Below are 12,468 nucleotides of genomic sequence, written 5' to 3'. Positions count from 1 at the left end.
TTTATAGCACAGTCCGTCGCGTCATACCCGATGTTTCCTGCACCAACCAAGGTGTAGTCTGACAAAGCTATGCAGGAAAACATCTGAGTTAATCAGGTTCTGTGCCTGGTGAGTGTCTGTAGGTCCATTACTCTTACCTTTGCTGTCCCAGTGCCTGGGACGCGGCAAAGGGGAAGCAATCATGATGACGTGGCTATGTGACCCCATGGGGGCGCACATAAGAACAATGGGTATGTGTGTCTGCATTGAGTGGGAAGTTTCATACACACAGAGAAGTAGAAAACTACAGAGTACATACGGAGGGCATATGCAGTACATGTTGTACTCCACAACCACCTTCTCCATCTGTCCTTGCACATTCCTCTCCTTGACACCATACCTACCCATCACCTCCTCATCACCTCTGTTCCCTTCACCAACATGCCCTCTGAAGTCCGCTCCAATCACCACTCCCTCCTCCTTGGGTACCCTCTCCACCACGTCATCCAACTCCCTCCAGAATTCTTCCTTCTCTTCCATCTCACACCCAACTAGCAGGGCTTATGTGCTGATAACATTCATGCTGTTGACGTATGACGTATGACGTAGAAATGCTGTGCAGGATATAGGGATCCCACACGGCTCCTGTATCAGGTACTGATACTTGCTCACACCGCTGCACGAGGCCCGAGTCCACAACTCACTTCTTAATATCTGTGGTCCTCCACAATCTGCAGGCTCGCGTCCAGCAGCTCCTCGGATCAGATGCAAAGTCCGCTGATCCAGCATCGTCTGGTGCTGGTAGACACGAGGAGTCACGGGTCACTTATTCAGATAAAGTTTTAATTTACCCACCTGACACGTCATGTGTCATGTCATGCTGCTCCACCCACCTCATGTTGCTCCATCCTACATCTGTTCATTGTGTTATTCTAACAACACCACACCTCACACGCCATGTGTCATGTCATGCTGCTCCACCCACCTCTTGTTGCTCCATCCTACACGTGTTCATTGTGTTATATTAAACTTACTTAGTGGTGCACATATCTTCATATCTTCTCTCCACGTGCTCCATAGATGAATCCTCTGATGTTACACAATGAAGTGTTGCTGTTGTACTCACCAGTTGTTTAGTGAATACACACATTCCACACAACCGGTCAACTAAACACAACTTCACTCACATCATACCCAAGTAACACACTGAACATAACAAACTCACCACACCAAACTGACCCAACAACCTGAACACAAGGGGGCGCACATGTACTGGCTGGTCCCACCATTCTGACACACAAGGGCAACACACAAACAACACTCTACCAACTAAACTACAAATAACACAACACAGCACAATTCTTCAACAAGTTAACATTTAGATAGTAACCAAGGCAACACAACCACAACACATCTACATTAAGAATACCCCCCCATGACATGGAGGGTAGTTGGTAGAGTCCAGCGGGCCGCCCTGTATTTAACAGCTGCTCTGTGGAGCGCCCTCTGCTGTTCAGCCTGACAAGAAGTCCTGCAGCAGCGACGCCCCAGCACTGCTGCCTCAACACACAACATTAACACAACACGAACTACACATGTGGCCCCGAGAGCTGCCATCACACACACACACACACACACACACACACATGTTCTTGTACATGTTGAGTGTGCATTGTCTACATGTTGAGTGTGTATTGTGTACATGTTGAGTGTCCTGCAGCTAGGGGGCGCTATACTAACAACACATGTCCTCTTGTCATTCTGTCACCGGCCAAATCTTCTCAGTCCCCGAACAGGCTCGAACCTTTGAGTTTCTGTCCCTTTCCAGCATTAGGCTCTACCCTCTACCTGGTAACAGATGACGTGGCAGGCCTCTGTTTTTTCTATTGGCTGATGTTGGGAGAGCTAGCCAGCCCAGTGAGGTGATTGGGTGGTGGACTGGTTTATGTCCAGGGGGCAGTCCACACCAGTCAGTCTGTAAAGGAGGACAGTTTATTGTGTTCATCAGCAAGACAGACACATGGCTTCATGCTGCCTTGTTGTGTGTTGCTCCCTCCTGGTCGTGGGTTTCTATGGAGCAGGTGAGATAAAATATGTAAATCAGTCTCTGTTGGATGGACTCTGCTGTGTTGTTAGAAAAGAGGTTTTAATTATTGTCTTTAAAACAATTCAACTAAGTAACTTGAACCTGTTTCTCTTTCTGTTCCAGATGCGTTTTTGAAATATGACCTGTACACATGTGTGTTCACCTCCTCTGAGCTTCCTGACATAGAGTACATAAACTCTATGTATTTCAATAAGATAGAAGTTATGAGGTTTAACAGCACTGCGGGGAAGTGGGTTGGATACGACGAGTTTGGTATCCATAACGCAGAGCGCTTTAACAACGATCCTGCAGAGATGGCAGTAAGGAGAGCTCTGAAAGAGACGTACTGCAAACATAATATAGAGATACGGTACCGAGCTGCACTGGATAAGACAGGTGAGCTGCTCTGCTATGATGACTATTACTACTACTGTTACTACTACTATTAGTAGTACTGTTATTATGAATATTACTACTACTGTTACTACTACTATTAGTAGTACTATTATTATGACTATTACTACTAACGTTACTACTACTATTAGTAGTGCTATTATTATGACTATTACTACTACTGTTACTACTACTATTAGTAGTACTGTTATTATGACTATTACTACTACTGGTACTACTACTATTAGTAGTACTGTTATTATGACTATTACTACTACTGTTACTACTACTATTCGTAGTACTGTTATTATGACTATTACTGCTACTGTTTCTACTACTATTAGTAGTACTGTTATTATGACTATTACTACTACTGTTACTACTACTATTAGTAGTACTTTTATTATGAATATTACTACTATTGGTACTACTACTATTAGTAGGACTATTATTATGACTATTACTACTACTGTTACTACTACTATTAGTAGTACTATAATTATGACTATTACTACTACTATTAGTAGTACTATTATTATGACTATTACTACTACTATTAGTAGTACTATTATTATGACTATTACTACTAACGTTACTACTACTATTAGTAGTACTATTATTATGACTATTACTACTAACGTTACTACTACTATTAGTAGTGCTATTATTATGACTATTACTACTACTGTTACTACTACTATTAGTAGTACTATTATTATGACTATTACTACTAACGTTACTACTACTATTAGTAGTGCTATTATTATGACTATTACTACTACTGTTACTACTACTATTAGTAGTACTGTTATTATGACTATTACTACTACTGGTACTACTACTATTAGTAGTACTGTTATTATGACTATTACTACTACTGTTACTACTACTATTCGTAGTACTGTTATTATGACTATTACTGCTACTGTTTCTACTACTATTAGTAGTGCTGTTATTATGACTATTACTACTACTGTTACTACTACTATTAGTAGTACTTTTATTATGAATATTACTACTATTGGTACTACTACTATTAGTAGGACTATTATTATGACTATTACTACTACTGTTACTACTACTTTTAGTAGTACTATTATTATGACTATTACTGCTACTGTTTCTACTACTATTAGTAATACTGTTATTATGACTATTACTACTACTGTTACTACTACTATTAGTAGTACTGTTATTATGAATATTACTACTACTGTTACTACTACTATTAGTAGTACTATAATTATGACTATTACTACTACTATTAGTAGTACTATTATTATGACTATTACTACTACTATTAGTAGTACTATTATTATGACTATTACTACTAACGTTACTACAACTATTAGTAGTACTATTATTATGACTATTACTACTAACGTTACTACTACTATTAGTAGTGCTATTATTATGACTATTACTACTACTGTTACTACTACTATTAGTAGTACTGTTATTATGACTATTACTACTACTGGTACTACTACTATTAGTAGTACTGTTATTATGACTATTACTACTACTGTTACTACTACTATTCGTAGTACTGTTATTATGACTATTACTGCTACTGTTTCTACTACTATTAGTAGTACTGTTATTATGACTATTACTACTACTGTTACTACTACTATTAGTAGTACTTTTATTATGAACATTACTACTATTGGTACTACTACTATTAGTAGGACTATTATTATGACTATTACTACTAACGTTACTACTACTATTAGTAGTACTATTATTATGACTATTACTACTAACGTTACTACTACTATTAGTAGTGCTATTATTATGACTATTACTACTACTGTTACTACTACTATTAGTAGTACTGTTATTATGACTATTACTACTACTGGTACTACTACTATTAGTAGTACTTTTATTATGAATATTACTACTATTGGTACTACTACTATTAGTAGGACTATTATTATGACTATTACTACTAACGTTACTACTACTATTAGTAGTACTATTATTATGACTATTACTACTAACGTTACTACTACTATTAGTAGTGCTATTATTATGACTATTACTACTACTGTTACTACTACTATTAGTAGTACTGTTATTATGACTATTACTACTACTGGTACTACTACTATTAGTAGTACTGTTATTATGACTATTACTACTACTGTTACTACTACTATTCGTAGTACTGTTATTATGACTATTACTGCTACTGTTTCTACTACTATTAGTATTACTGTTATTATGACTATTACTACTACGGTTACTACTACTATTAGTAGTACTTTTATTATGAATATTACTACTATTGGTACTACTACTATTAGTAGGACTATTATTATGACTATTACTACTACTGTTACTACTACTTTTAGTAGTACTATTATTATGACTATTACTGCTACTGTTTCTACTACTATTAGTAATACTGTTATTATGACTATTACTACTACTGTTACTACTACTATTAGTAGTACTGTTATTATGAATATTACTACTACTGTTACTACTACTATTAGTAGTACTATAATTATGACTATTACTACTACTATTAGTAGTACTATTATTATGACTATTACTACTACTATTAGTAGTACTATTATTATGACTATTACTACTAACGTTACTACTACTATTAGTAGTACTGTTATTATGAATATTACTACTACTGTTACTACTACTACTAGTAGTACTGTTATTATGACTACTACTACTTCTGTTACTACTACTATTAGTAGTGCATGTATGCATATGTGTCCGTGTGTGTGCGTGTTTGTGTGTGAGTGTGTGTGTTTGTCACGTGTGTGCGTGTTTGTGTTTGTATCTGTGTGTGTGTGTATAAGTGCGCGCGCGCGTTTTTGAGTTGTGTGCGCGCGCGTCTGTGAGTTATGTGTGTCGGTGTGAGCGCGTGTATGTGCGCGCGTTTTTGTGCGCGCGCGCGCGTCCGAGTGTGTGTTTGTGTGTGTGTGTGGGTGCGTGTGTGTATGCGTGTGTCTGTGTGTGTGTGTCTGTGCGTGTGTGTGTGTGTGTGCGTGTGTGTGTATGCGTGTGTGTCTGTGTGTGTGTTTGTGTTTGTGTGCGTGCGTGTGTGTGTGTGTCCGTGTGTGTGTGTCTGTGTGTGCGTGTGCGTGTGTGCGTGCGTGTGTGTCCGCGTGTCCATGTGTGTGTGTCTGTGTGTGTCTGTGTGTGCGTGTGTGTGTGTCTGTGCGTGTGTGTGTGTGTGTCTGTGTGTGTGTGTGTGTGTGTGTGTGTGTGTGTGTGTACTAGTGAACAATAGAACATGGTACATAAAACAGGTGTGTAGTATTGCGGACACACATCAGGTTCAGTATCATTACACAACTACGTCAGAAGAACCCAATCAGGGTGTGAGACAGTCCCCGACATAAAGCAGCGCTGCCAGCAGGTATTAACGGGCTCCAAGCCCCCATGTATGTAAGTCGGGTCTGGCTGTCTGTAGGAGCCTCGCTAGTTGAGCTGTTTGCTTATTAGACGGATGCAAGTCTCAGTCTTAAAGAGCGACGGTGGTCGTAAAGCTGTCCGTCAAGATGGTGTATGAGGAGGGTTGTGAACACAGCGCACAACTATTGATCATCTATGACGTCAACAAAGGATTATTGATGAACCCGGAACAGGTTATTAACATCGTGTGGGTTGGGGCTGGAAGAAAAACAACATATGTGTCTAAAAGAATATAATGACATGTAGGGATGAGGTGGGGAAATGAGTAGTATTAGGCTGTACATACTTGTCAACAATGTTGAGTGTTAAGTACTGAGTACTAACAGTGGGAGAGCGTGTAGTATCTGTTTTAGGAGAAGTACAATTCTAGTGTTCCCTCCCATGGACGAGGCAAGTGTGGGGCTGACAGGAGCGAAGAGGTTGTCTTCCACTAACTTCAGAGGGTTTCTTGGCAGCCTTGCAGTGAGTTATTCAGTAAAGTGGGAGAAATGCAGCCTGCTGGAAACCTTGTTCTGAGCTTCAGGGAACTGATTTGTGTTTTAATTAAACCTGCTGAAGTGGGAGTAGGAGGATATAATGAAGCATGAGTATGCTGCATCTGAGTTCAGCATCTATGCAGTGAATGCGTGAAGGCGTCATCAGGAAACTGAGATTAGTTCTTAACAGACGCAGCTAATGGCGGTGTCTGAGCCAGAGATGTGGAAGCAGAGGCTTATCTTACAGCTGCTATGGGTCATTCTGTGACTTGTTTGCTGATTCTGAAAGAAATGTGTAGTTATACTCCTGTAGTGCGTTGTGTAGCCGTGTCAAAGGGCAGTAGAGTGGACTTGGGGTGATAATGGTTTGCATCATAAAATGTCCTTTACTGAAGGGTGCTCACAAGCAGTGTTGTAGTCAAGACCGCCTCAATCGAGACCAAGACAAGACCAAGACTCCTCCTAGCCGAGACCGAGTCAAGATCAAGACCAACGGTGGTCGAGACCAAGTTCAAGACCAAGACCGGAACAAGTCGAGTCTTTTCCGAGACCGAGAATAGAATAGTTTGTATACCCTTTACAATAGCTATATTATTGTATTATAATGGCATTTATACATTTTCTACTCAGAATGAAGCCTTTGTACAAGACACTTACACAGTCAGAAGAGAAAATTATTTTATTGATCCTCATGCATAGTCTTTTAAAAAACACCAGTCAGTATAACATAGGATGGCAGATAACATAACTTTCTGAATAAACCAACTTTAACAAAGGAAAGATTCCCTCTGGTTAAAGGCAAGCGAAGATTTCACATTAATTTGGCCAGTGCAGCAACGCATTCAACAATACAGTACAACTAAACATCAGGTTATTTGTAAAAATGTAATGGAATTAGATACAGTTCATGCTTTCACTTAAACAATGAAAATACAGTAATCAGAAGAGAAGCGAATACGTTTGCAAAAAAATAATATTTAATGTTTACAACATGTTTTATGTCTACAGACAGTCTGTTGGTCTACTCAGTATAAAACCATTTTATATACCAGCCAACATGGGCATGGGCACCTTAGACTACTTAGACAGTAGTGCATGGTTACACTTAAGAAACATTAGATATGACAACATTTTTGTCCCCAATCTTGAACGGTGAGGCCTCATGATAAGGCCCCCTCTGCTGAATACAAGCTCAAAAGGAGCTGAAGATGCAGGCACAGACAAGACTTTAAGTGCCAGGGGATGTAGGTTGGGGAACTTCTCTTCGTTTCTAGCCCAAAAACTGAGTGTGTCTTCATCATGGAAGTCTTTAATGGTCTCAAAGTACTTCTGTACTTGTGATGCTATGCTTGAGTCTCGGTCACCACTGTGACTTTCTCTATGCCATTGGTACCTTGCCAATAGTCTTGGACACTTGAGTGGAGGTAACTCCTCTTGAGATTGTTGTGCACTATGGGGATCCTTCGGAGGGGATCCTGTTCCTATGGCCCTTGCTTCTGTAATCAAGGTGTCTGAAAAAAATAAACAAAGAAAAAGATAATTAAGCCTTTTATGAACAAAGACTTAAATTATACCATTTTGTCATTTATTATATTTACTACTGTTCCTAAACTACCATTGTATGTACACAGAGCCACCAGGCAGTGAAAGCACTGTGTGTGTGTGTGTGTGTGTGTGTGTGTGTGTGTGTGTGTGTGTGTGTGTGTGTGTGTGTGTGTGTGTGTGTGTGTGTGTGTGTGTGTGTGTGTACTGACCTTTGAGTGACCTCTTGAGTTCATCTCTGACCTGAGGGGACATGACATTTTCAGTAGACTGAACATCCATATCCACCCAGCTGAGTCCAAAACGTGGGTCAAGCATGGCAGCTATGAAGTACACATCCTCACCAAACGGTTCATGGTGCTGCTTGCTTTCATCCATTTTTGTTCTAACAAATATGCCAGAAAACCTCCTGTGTAAGGATTCTTTAAGTGCTCAGACTAAAGGCCGGCAGAGACACCTCGTCTCTTCCATCCTCATGAGGTGGGCGTTAATGTCCAAAACTGTGGGGACAACTAGGCTGCTTGTCACCAGTTGCTCACCTTGTGTGAGGTCGGTAGCCTCTGCAAAAGGCTCAAGAATGGTGCAGAGTTCTTTGAGCTGAGCCCACTCGCGTGGAGAGAAAACAACATTTGGAAAGTCAGAGCACATGTCTGTGAGAATGCTGTGATCCAATGCTGTGACAGCTTTCAATTGCTTAAAAGTGGAGTTCCAGCGGGTGTCATTTGCTGCTGGGATAGAGCGTCCATAGCCAAAAGTGACTTCAAACTTATCTTTAAATGAAGTGCTGCAATGTAACAAAGACGACAGCTTTGAAACTTTGGCAATCGCACCAGAAAGACACTTAGTTTCCTTTAAGCCATCTCCTACTACCAGTTGCAGAGAATGAGCAAACCATGACAAACGCTGTCTGGAGGTACTCCTTGTTATATCTGCACTGCCATCCTCATCCTCCAGATGAGGATGTCAGGACACAAGTGTGGTAGTAGGTCAGCAGCTCGTTACTTGTGTTGTTGTTTCAAGGCTGAGAGGTTTAAGGAAAGACTCACTTCTTGGAGACAAGCAGGGATCTTAGGTAGTGATTTACCCAACTCCTGTTTGTGAGTACACATGTTGCATCTACAGTAACACAATTAAGCAGATGTTGAAGAGCACATCTTCTGGATGAAGACAGCACCAGGTCACGTGTCTCATGTTAAAAGAAGGGACAGAGTCACGAGACTCCACACCAGTCCAACACTTATGGGACATTTCACCATCAGACAACAAGTGTGAGCGTGTTTGTGTGTTGTGTTACCAGAATCAACGGAATCTAGAACTTCCAGACCTCCTTCTGCTTCACTGCTGGTCAGGACACATGTTTTAAGCTGGTGTGGTTTATTCTTCCAAATGACATTTAAGAAAGTTCTATTTGCTTCTGTGGCGGTAGAACCATAAACCAATAGAGACACAGATGGACCCACAAAGCGAGACAGGCCCTCTGCTTTGGAGAGGAGAACTCCTCCTAAAGTAGAGAAACCCCTTCCAAGACCAATCCTGAAGACAGACTTGGTCTTTTTAATCTGTTGGAGAAATGGAGATGTTGTCTAGCTGTAAGATGTGTAGTTGTATATATTCCCAAATACTTAACGGACTCTTTTACCGGATGTTTCCAACTACACAATCGCTACAATCACGCACAGACAACATTCCACATGTGCACACATTTAGTCGCAGGTCCGAAGCCCTGGAACACTGGTTACCTGAGGTAACAGAGTTCCTCACGTGCTTCTTGTCCTTCAAAACAAAGTGGTGTCGTCTGCCAGTTGTGAGATGTTTAACTCTCCACCAAAACCCGACATTCCTTCCAAACGTCCATCATTCACGATATTAACTGATAAGAATTCAGCCCCTCAAATAAATAAGGGAGGAGGAACAGGGCAGCCTTGGCGGAGCCCTCTGTTCATCTGGACTCTTTTACAGCTGTTAAAGTTCATCATAACAGAACTATTCATATCTTTGTAAAACATATTGACAATGCCAACAAAGTTATTCCCAAAGCCCAACGCCTCGACGGACTGTAACAGAACCGTGAGTTCAATCGCGTCAAAGGCCTCATAGAAGTCGAGGAACAAAATAAGTGCTTCAGAATTTACTGCATCTGCATAATCCAGCAGATCTAGGATGAGTCTCATGTTACAGTAACGTGCCGGGTTTTCATGAGTCCTGTTTGAGGTCCGGCTATAACAGAGTCTAGTCCTCAATGCGGAGGGCTGGACTGAGGCGACTCACCGCAGAAGAGCCGTTTAACATGCTTTATTCCAGCTCTGCTAGGCACTGCCGTAAATCAGTTTATGGTAACTCCTCTGGGGGCCGCTGTCGTAATAATGTAAACTAACCTACGACACATCAGTACAACCGCCAAGGTTGGACTACCCCGGGATTCCAACCCACGACCTTTCTGCTGTGAGGCGACCGCGCTAACCATTGCGCCACCATGTGGCCCCAAACATTATATACTCTTGGGATTAGCAACTCTACACATTTGACATTGATTCAAAAAGTTAATTTCAAGTCCTGATGATGATGATGATGATGATGATGATGATGATGATGATGATGATAACAAAATAATTCTTTACCAGCTGAGCCCAGTGTGAGACTGACTTCAGTGACGCCCCCTAGTGGCCGACATCCGGCCATGCTGATGTGCAGTGTCTACAACTTCTACCCCAAATACATCAGTGTCACCTGGCTGAGAGACGGACAGCCGGTGACCTCTGACGTCACTTCCACCGATGAGCTGGCAAATGGTGATTGGTACTACCAGATCCACTCCTACCTGGAGTACACGCCCAGGTCAGAACACTTAGACTCAGTACCAAATGGACCGGTCCAAATACATACACAATACTTTAACACTACACACTCACGCACACACACACACACACACACACACACACACACACACACACACACACAATGACTGGAAAACAAAGCACAAAGTGATGATTTAAGGTGGAACGTGTCTCCTCAGTGTCTGCTCTGTAGACACCAGCTGTATGTTTAAGGTGGAACGTGTCTCCTCAGCGTCTGCTCTGTAGACCCCAGCTGTATGTTTAAGGTGGAACTTGTCTCCTCAGCGTCTGCTCTGTAGACACCAGCTGCATGTTTAAGGTGGAACGTGTCTCCTCAGTGTCTGCTCTGTAGACACCAGCTGTATATTTAAGGTGGGATGCGTGGCTCTTTACAGGTGAGATCCCAGATGGACGACAGAGTATTTATTGTGTATTAATACCGTGTTTTAAACTGGGCTGATGTTTAGTATCAGACTCGACTAGTTTCTGTGCAGACAGACAGGAAAGTACAGACTTACCTCATCCAATCACATCACGTCTTATTTATTGTTGATATGTTGTTTATTTCCTGTGTTTTCTTCTTCTTCACTTATTTCATCTCAGGTCTGGAGAGAAGATCACCTGCATGGTGGAACACGCCAGTTTCCCCTCTCCTAAGAAAGTGGACTGGAGTGAGTATCTATGTGTGTCTCTGTCCATGGATAGGTGATGAAGACATAGAGAGACAGGTCAACATGCAGATGTGTCTATAGATAGAGACATGTGTCTGTCTCTCCAGATCCCTCCATGTCACAATCAGACAGAAACAAGATCGCCAGCGGAGCGTCAGGTCTGCTTCTGGGTTTGATTTTGTCTTTGGCAGGTCTGATCTACTACAAGAGGAAGGCCAGAGGTCAGTAACACTAGATCAGTCCAGACCAGGTTTACACTGGTTCACATCAGTCCACATATACACACTACACTAAAATACCACTACACTATAATATCACTACATATACACACTACACTATAATATCACTACATATACACAGTACACTATAATAACACTACATATACACAGTACACTATAATACCACTACATATACACACTACACTATAATATCACTACATATACACAGTACACTATAATACCACTACATATACGCAGTATACTACATCACTACATTATAATACAAACACATATAAACAGTACACTCTATATCACTACACTATATCAGTACATATAGACTATACACTATACATATACAGACAGTACACTATACATATCAGTACTTATAGACAGTACACTGTACATATTAGTACATATAGACAGTACACTATACATATAGACAGTACACTATACATATCAGTACACATGTACAGTACACTGTACACATTAGTGGGTGTCAGCAGTACTTGAAGTGGGCCAGACTTGTTTGGTTGTATTTCAGTCTCTTCACTCTTCACCACTTTTCTTATCGTTGGTCTTTTTTAACAGGGCGTGTTCTGGTTCCAACCAGCTGAAGCAGGAAGTGACGCTTCTTCCTCGTTGGTTGTTTTGGTGGCAGTCCAGTGTGTGTCGCTTTCACCTGAAGGTTTTCTCCCAGGTTGTCAGTACTGCCCCCTGCTGGATCTCATTGCCTCCTGCTCGTATTCTTACTAATGCTCTACAGATTCTGATGTCATAGACATATAAAGAGTAGACGCCGCATCGACCGCTGCTGCCTATTGA

The 12,468-nt window shown here is 41.1% G+C and overlaps 1 protein-coding gene across 1 annotated transcript; it reads left to right on the top strand.

Annotated features, from left to right (window-relative positions):
• The first annotated feature begins 226 nt into the window (after window positions 1-226).
• On the top strand, window positions 227-12,260 carry LOC130127230 (H-2 class II histocompatibility antigen, E-S beta chain-like). The gene is made up of 6 exons (XM_056296799.1): window positions 227-230; window positions 2,189-2,461; window positions 10,545-10,758; window positions 11,361-11,428; window positions 11,536-11,649; window positions 12,235-12,260. Exons 1-6 carry the CDS (start codon window positions 227-229, stop codon window positions 12,258-12,260), a joined length of 699 nt encoding a protein of 232 aa, XP_056152774.1.
• Window positions 12,261-12,468: the final 208 nt, after the last annotated feature.

The sequence above is a fragment of the Lampris incognitus genome, chromosome 17, assembly GCF_029633865.1.
Source record: "Lampris incognitus isolate fLamInc1 chromosome 17, fLamInc1.hap2, whole genome shotgun sequence".
Classification (NCBI taxonomy): Eukaryota; Metazoa; Chordata; class Actinopteri; order Lampriformes; family Lampridae; genus Lampris; species Lampris incognitus.
The sequence above is the reverse complement of the archived record's forward strand: the minus strand, read 5'-3'. Positions and strand labels throughout refer to the sequence as shown.

What these genes read in the sequence shown, in the direction of transcription:
- LOC130127230 (XM_056296799.1), top strand. An exon ending in TACCTGGAGTACACGCCCAG is followed by an intron (nt 10,759 to 11,360) that starts GTCAGAACACTT and finishes ATTTCATCTCAG; the next exon opens with GTCTGGAGAGAAGATCACCT. An exon ending in TCCTAAGAAAGTGGACTGGA is followed by an intron (nt 11,429 to 11,535) that starts GTGAGTATCTAT and finishes CTGTCTCTCCAG; the next exon opens with ATCCCTCCATGTCACAATCA.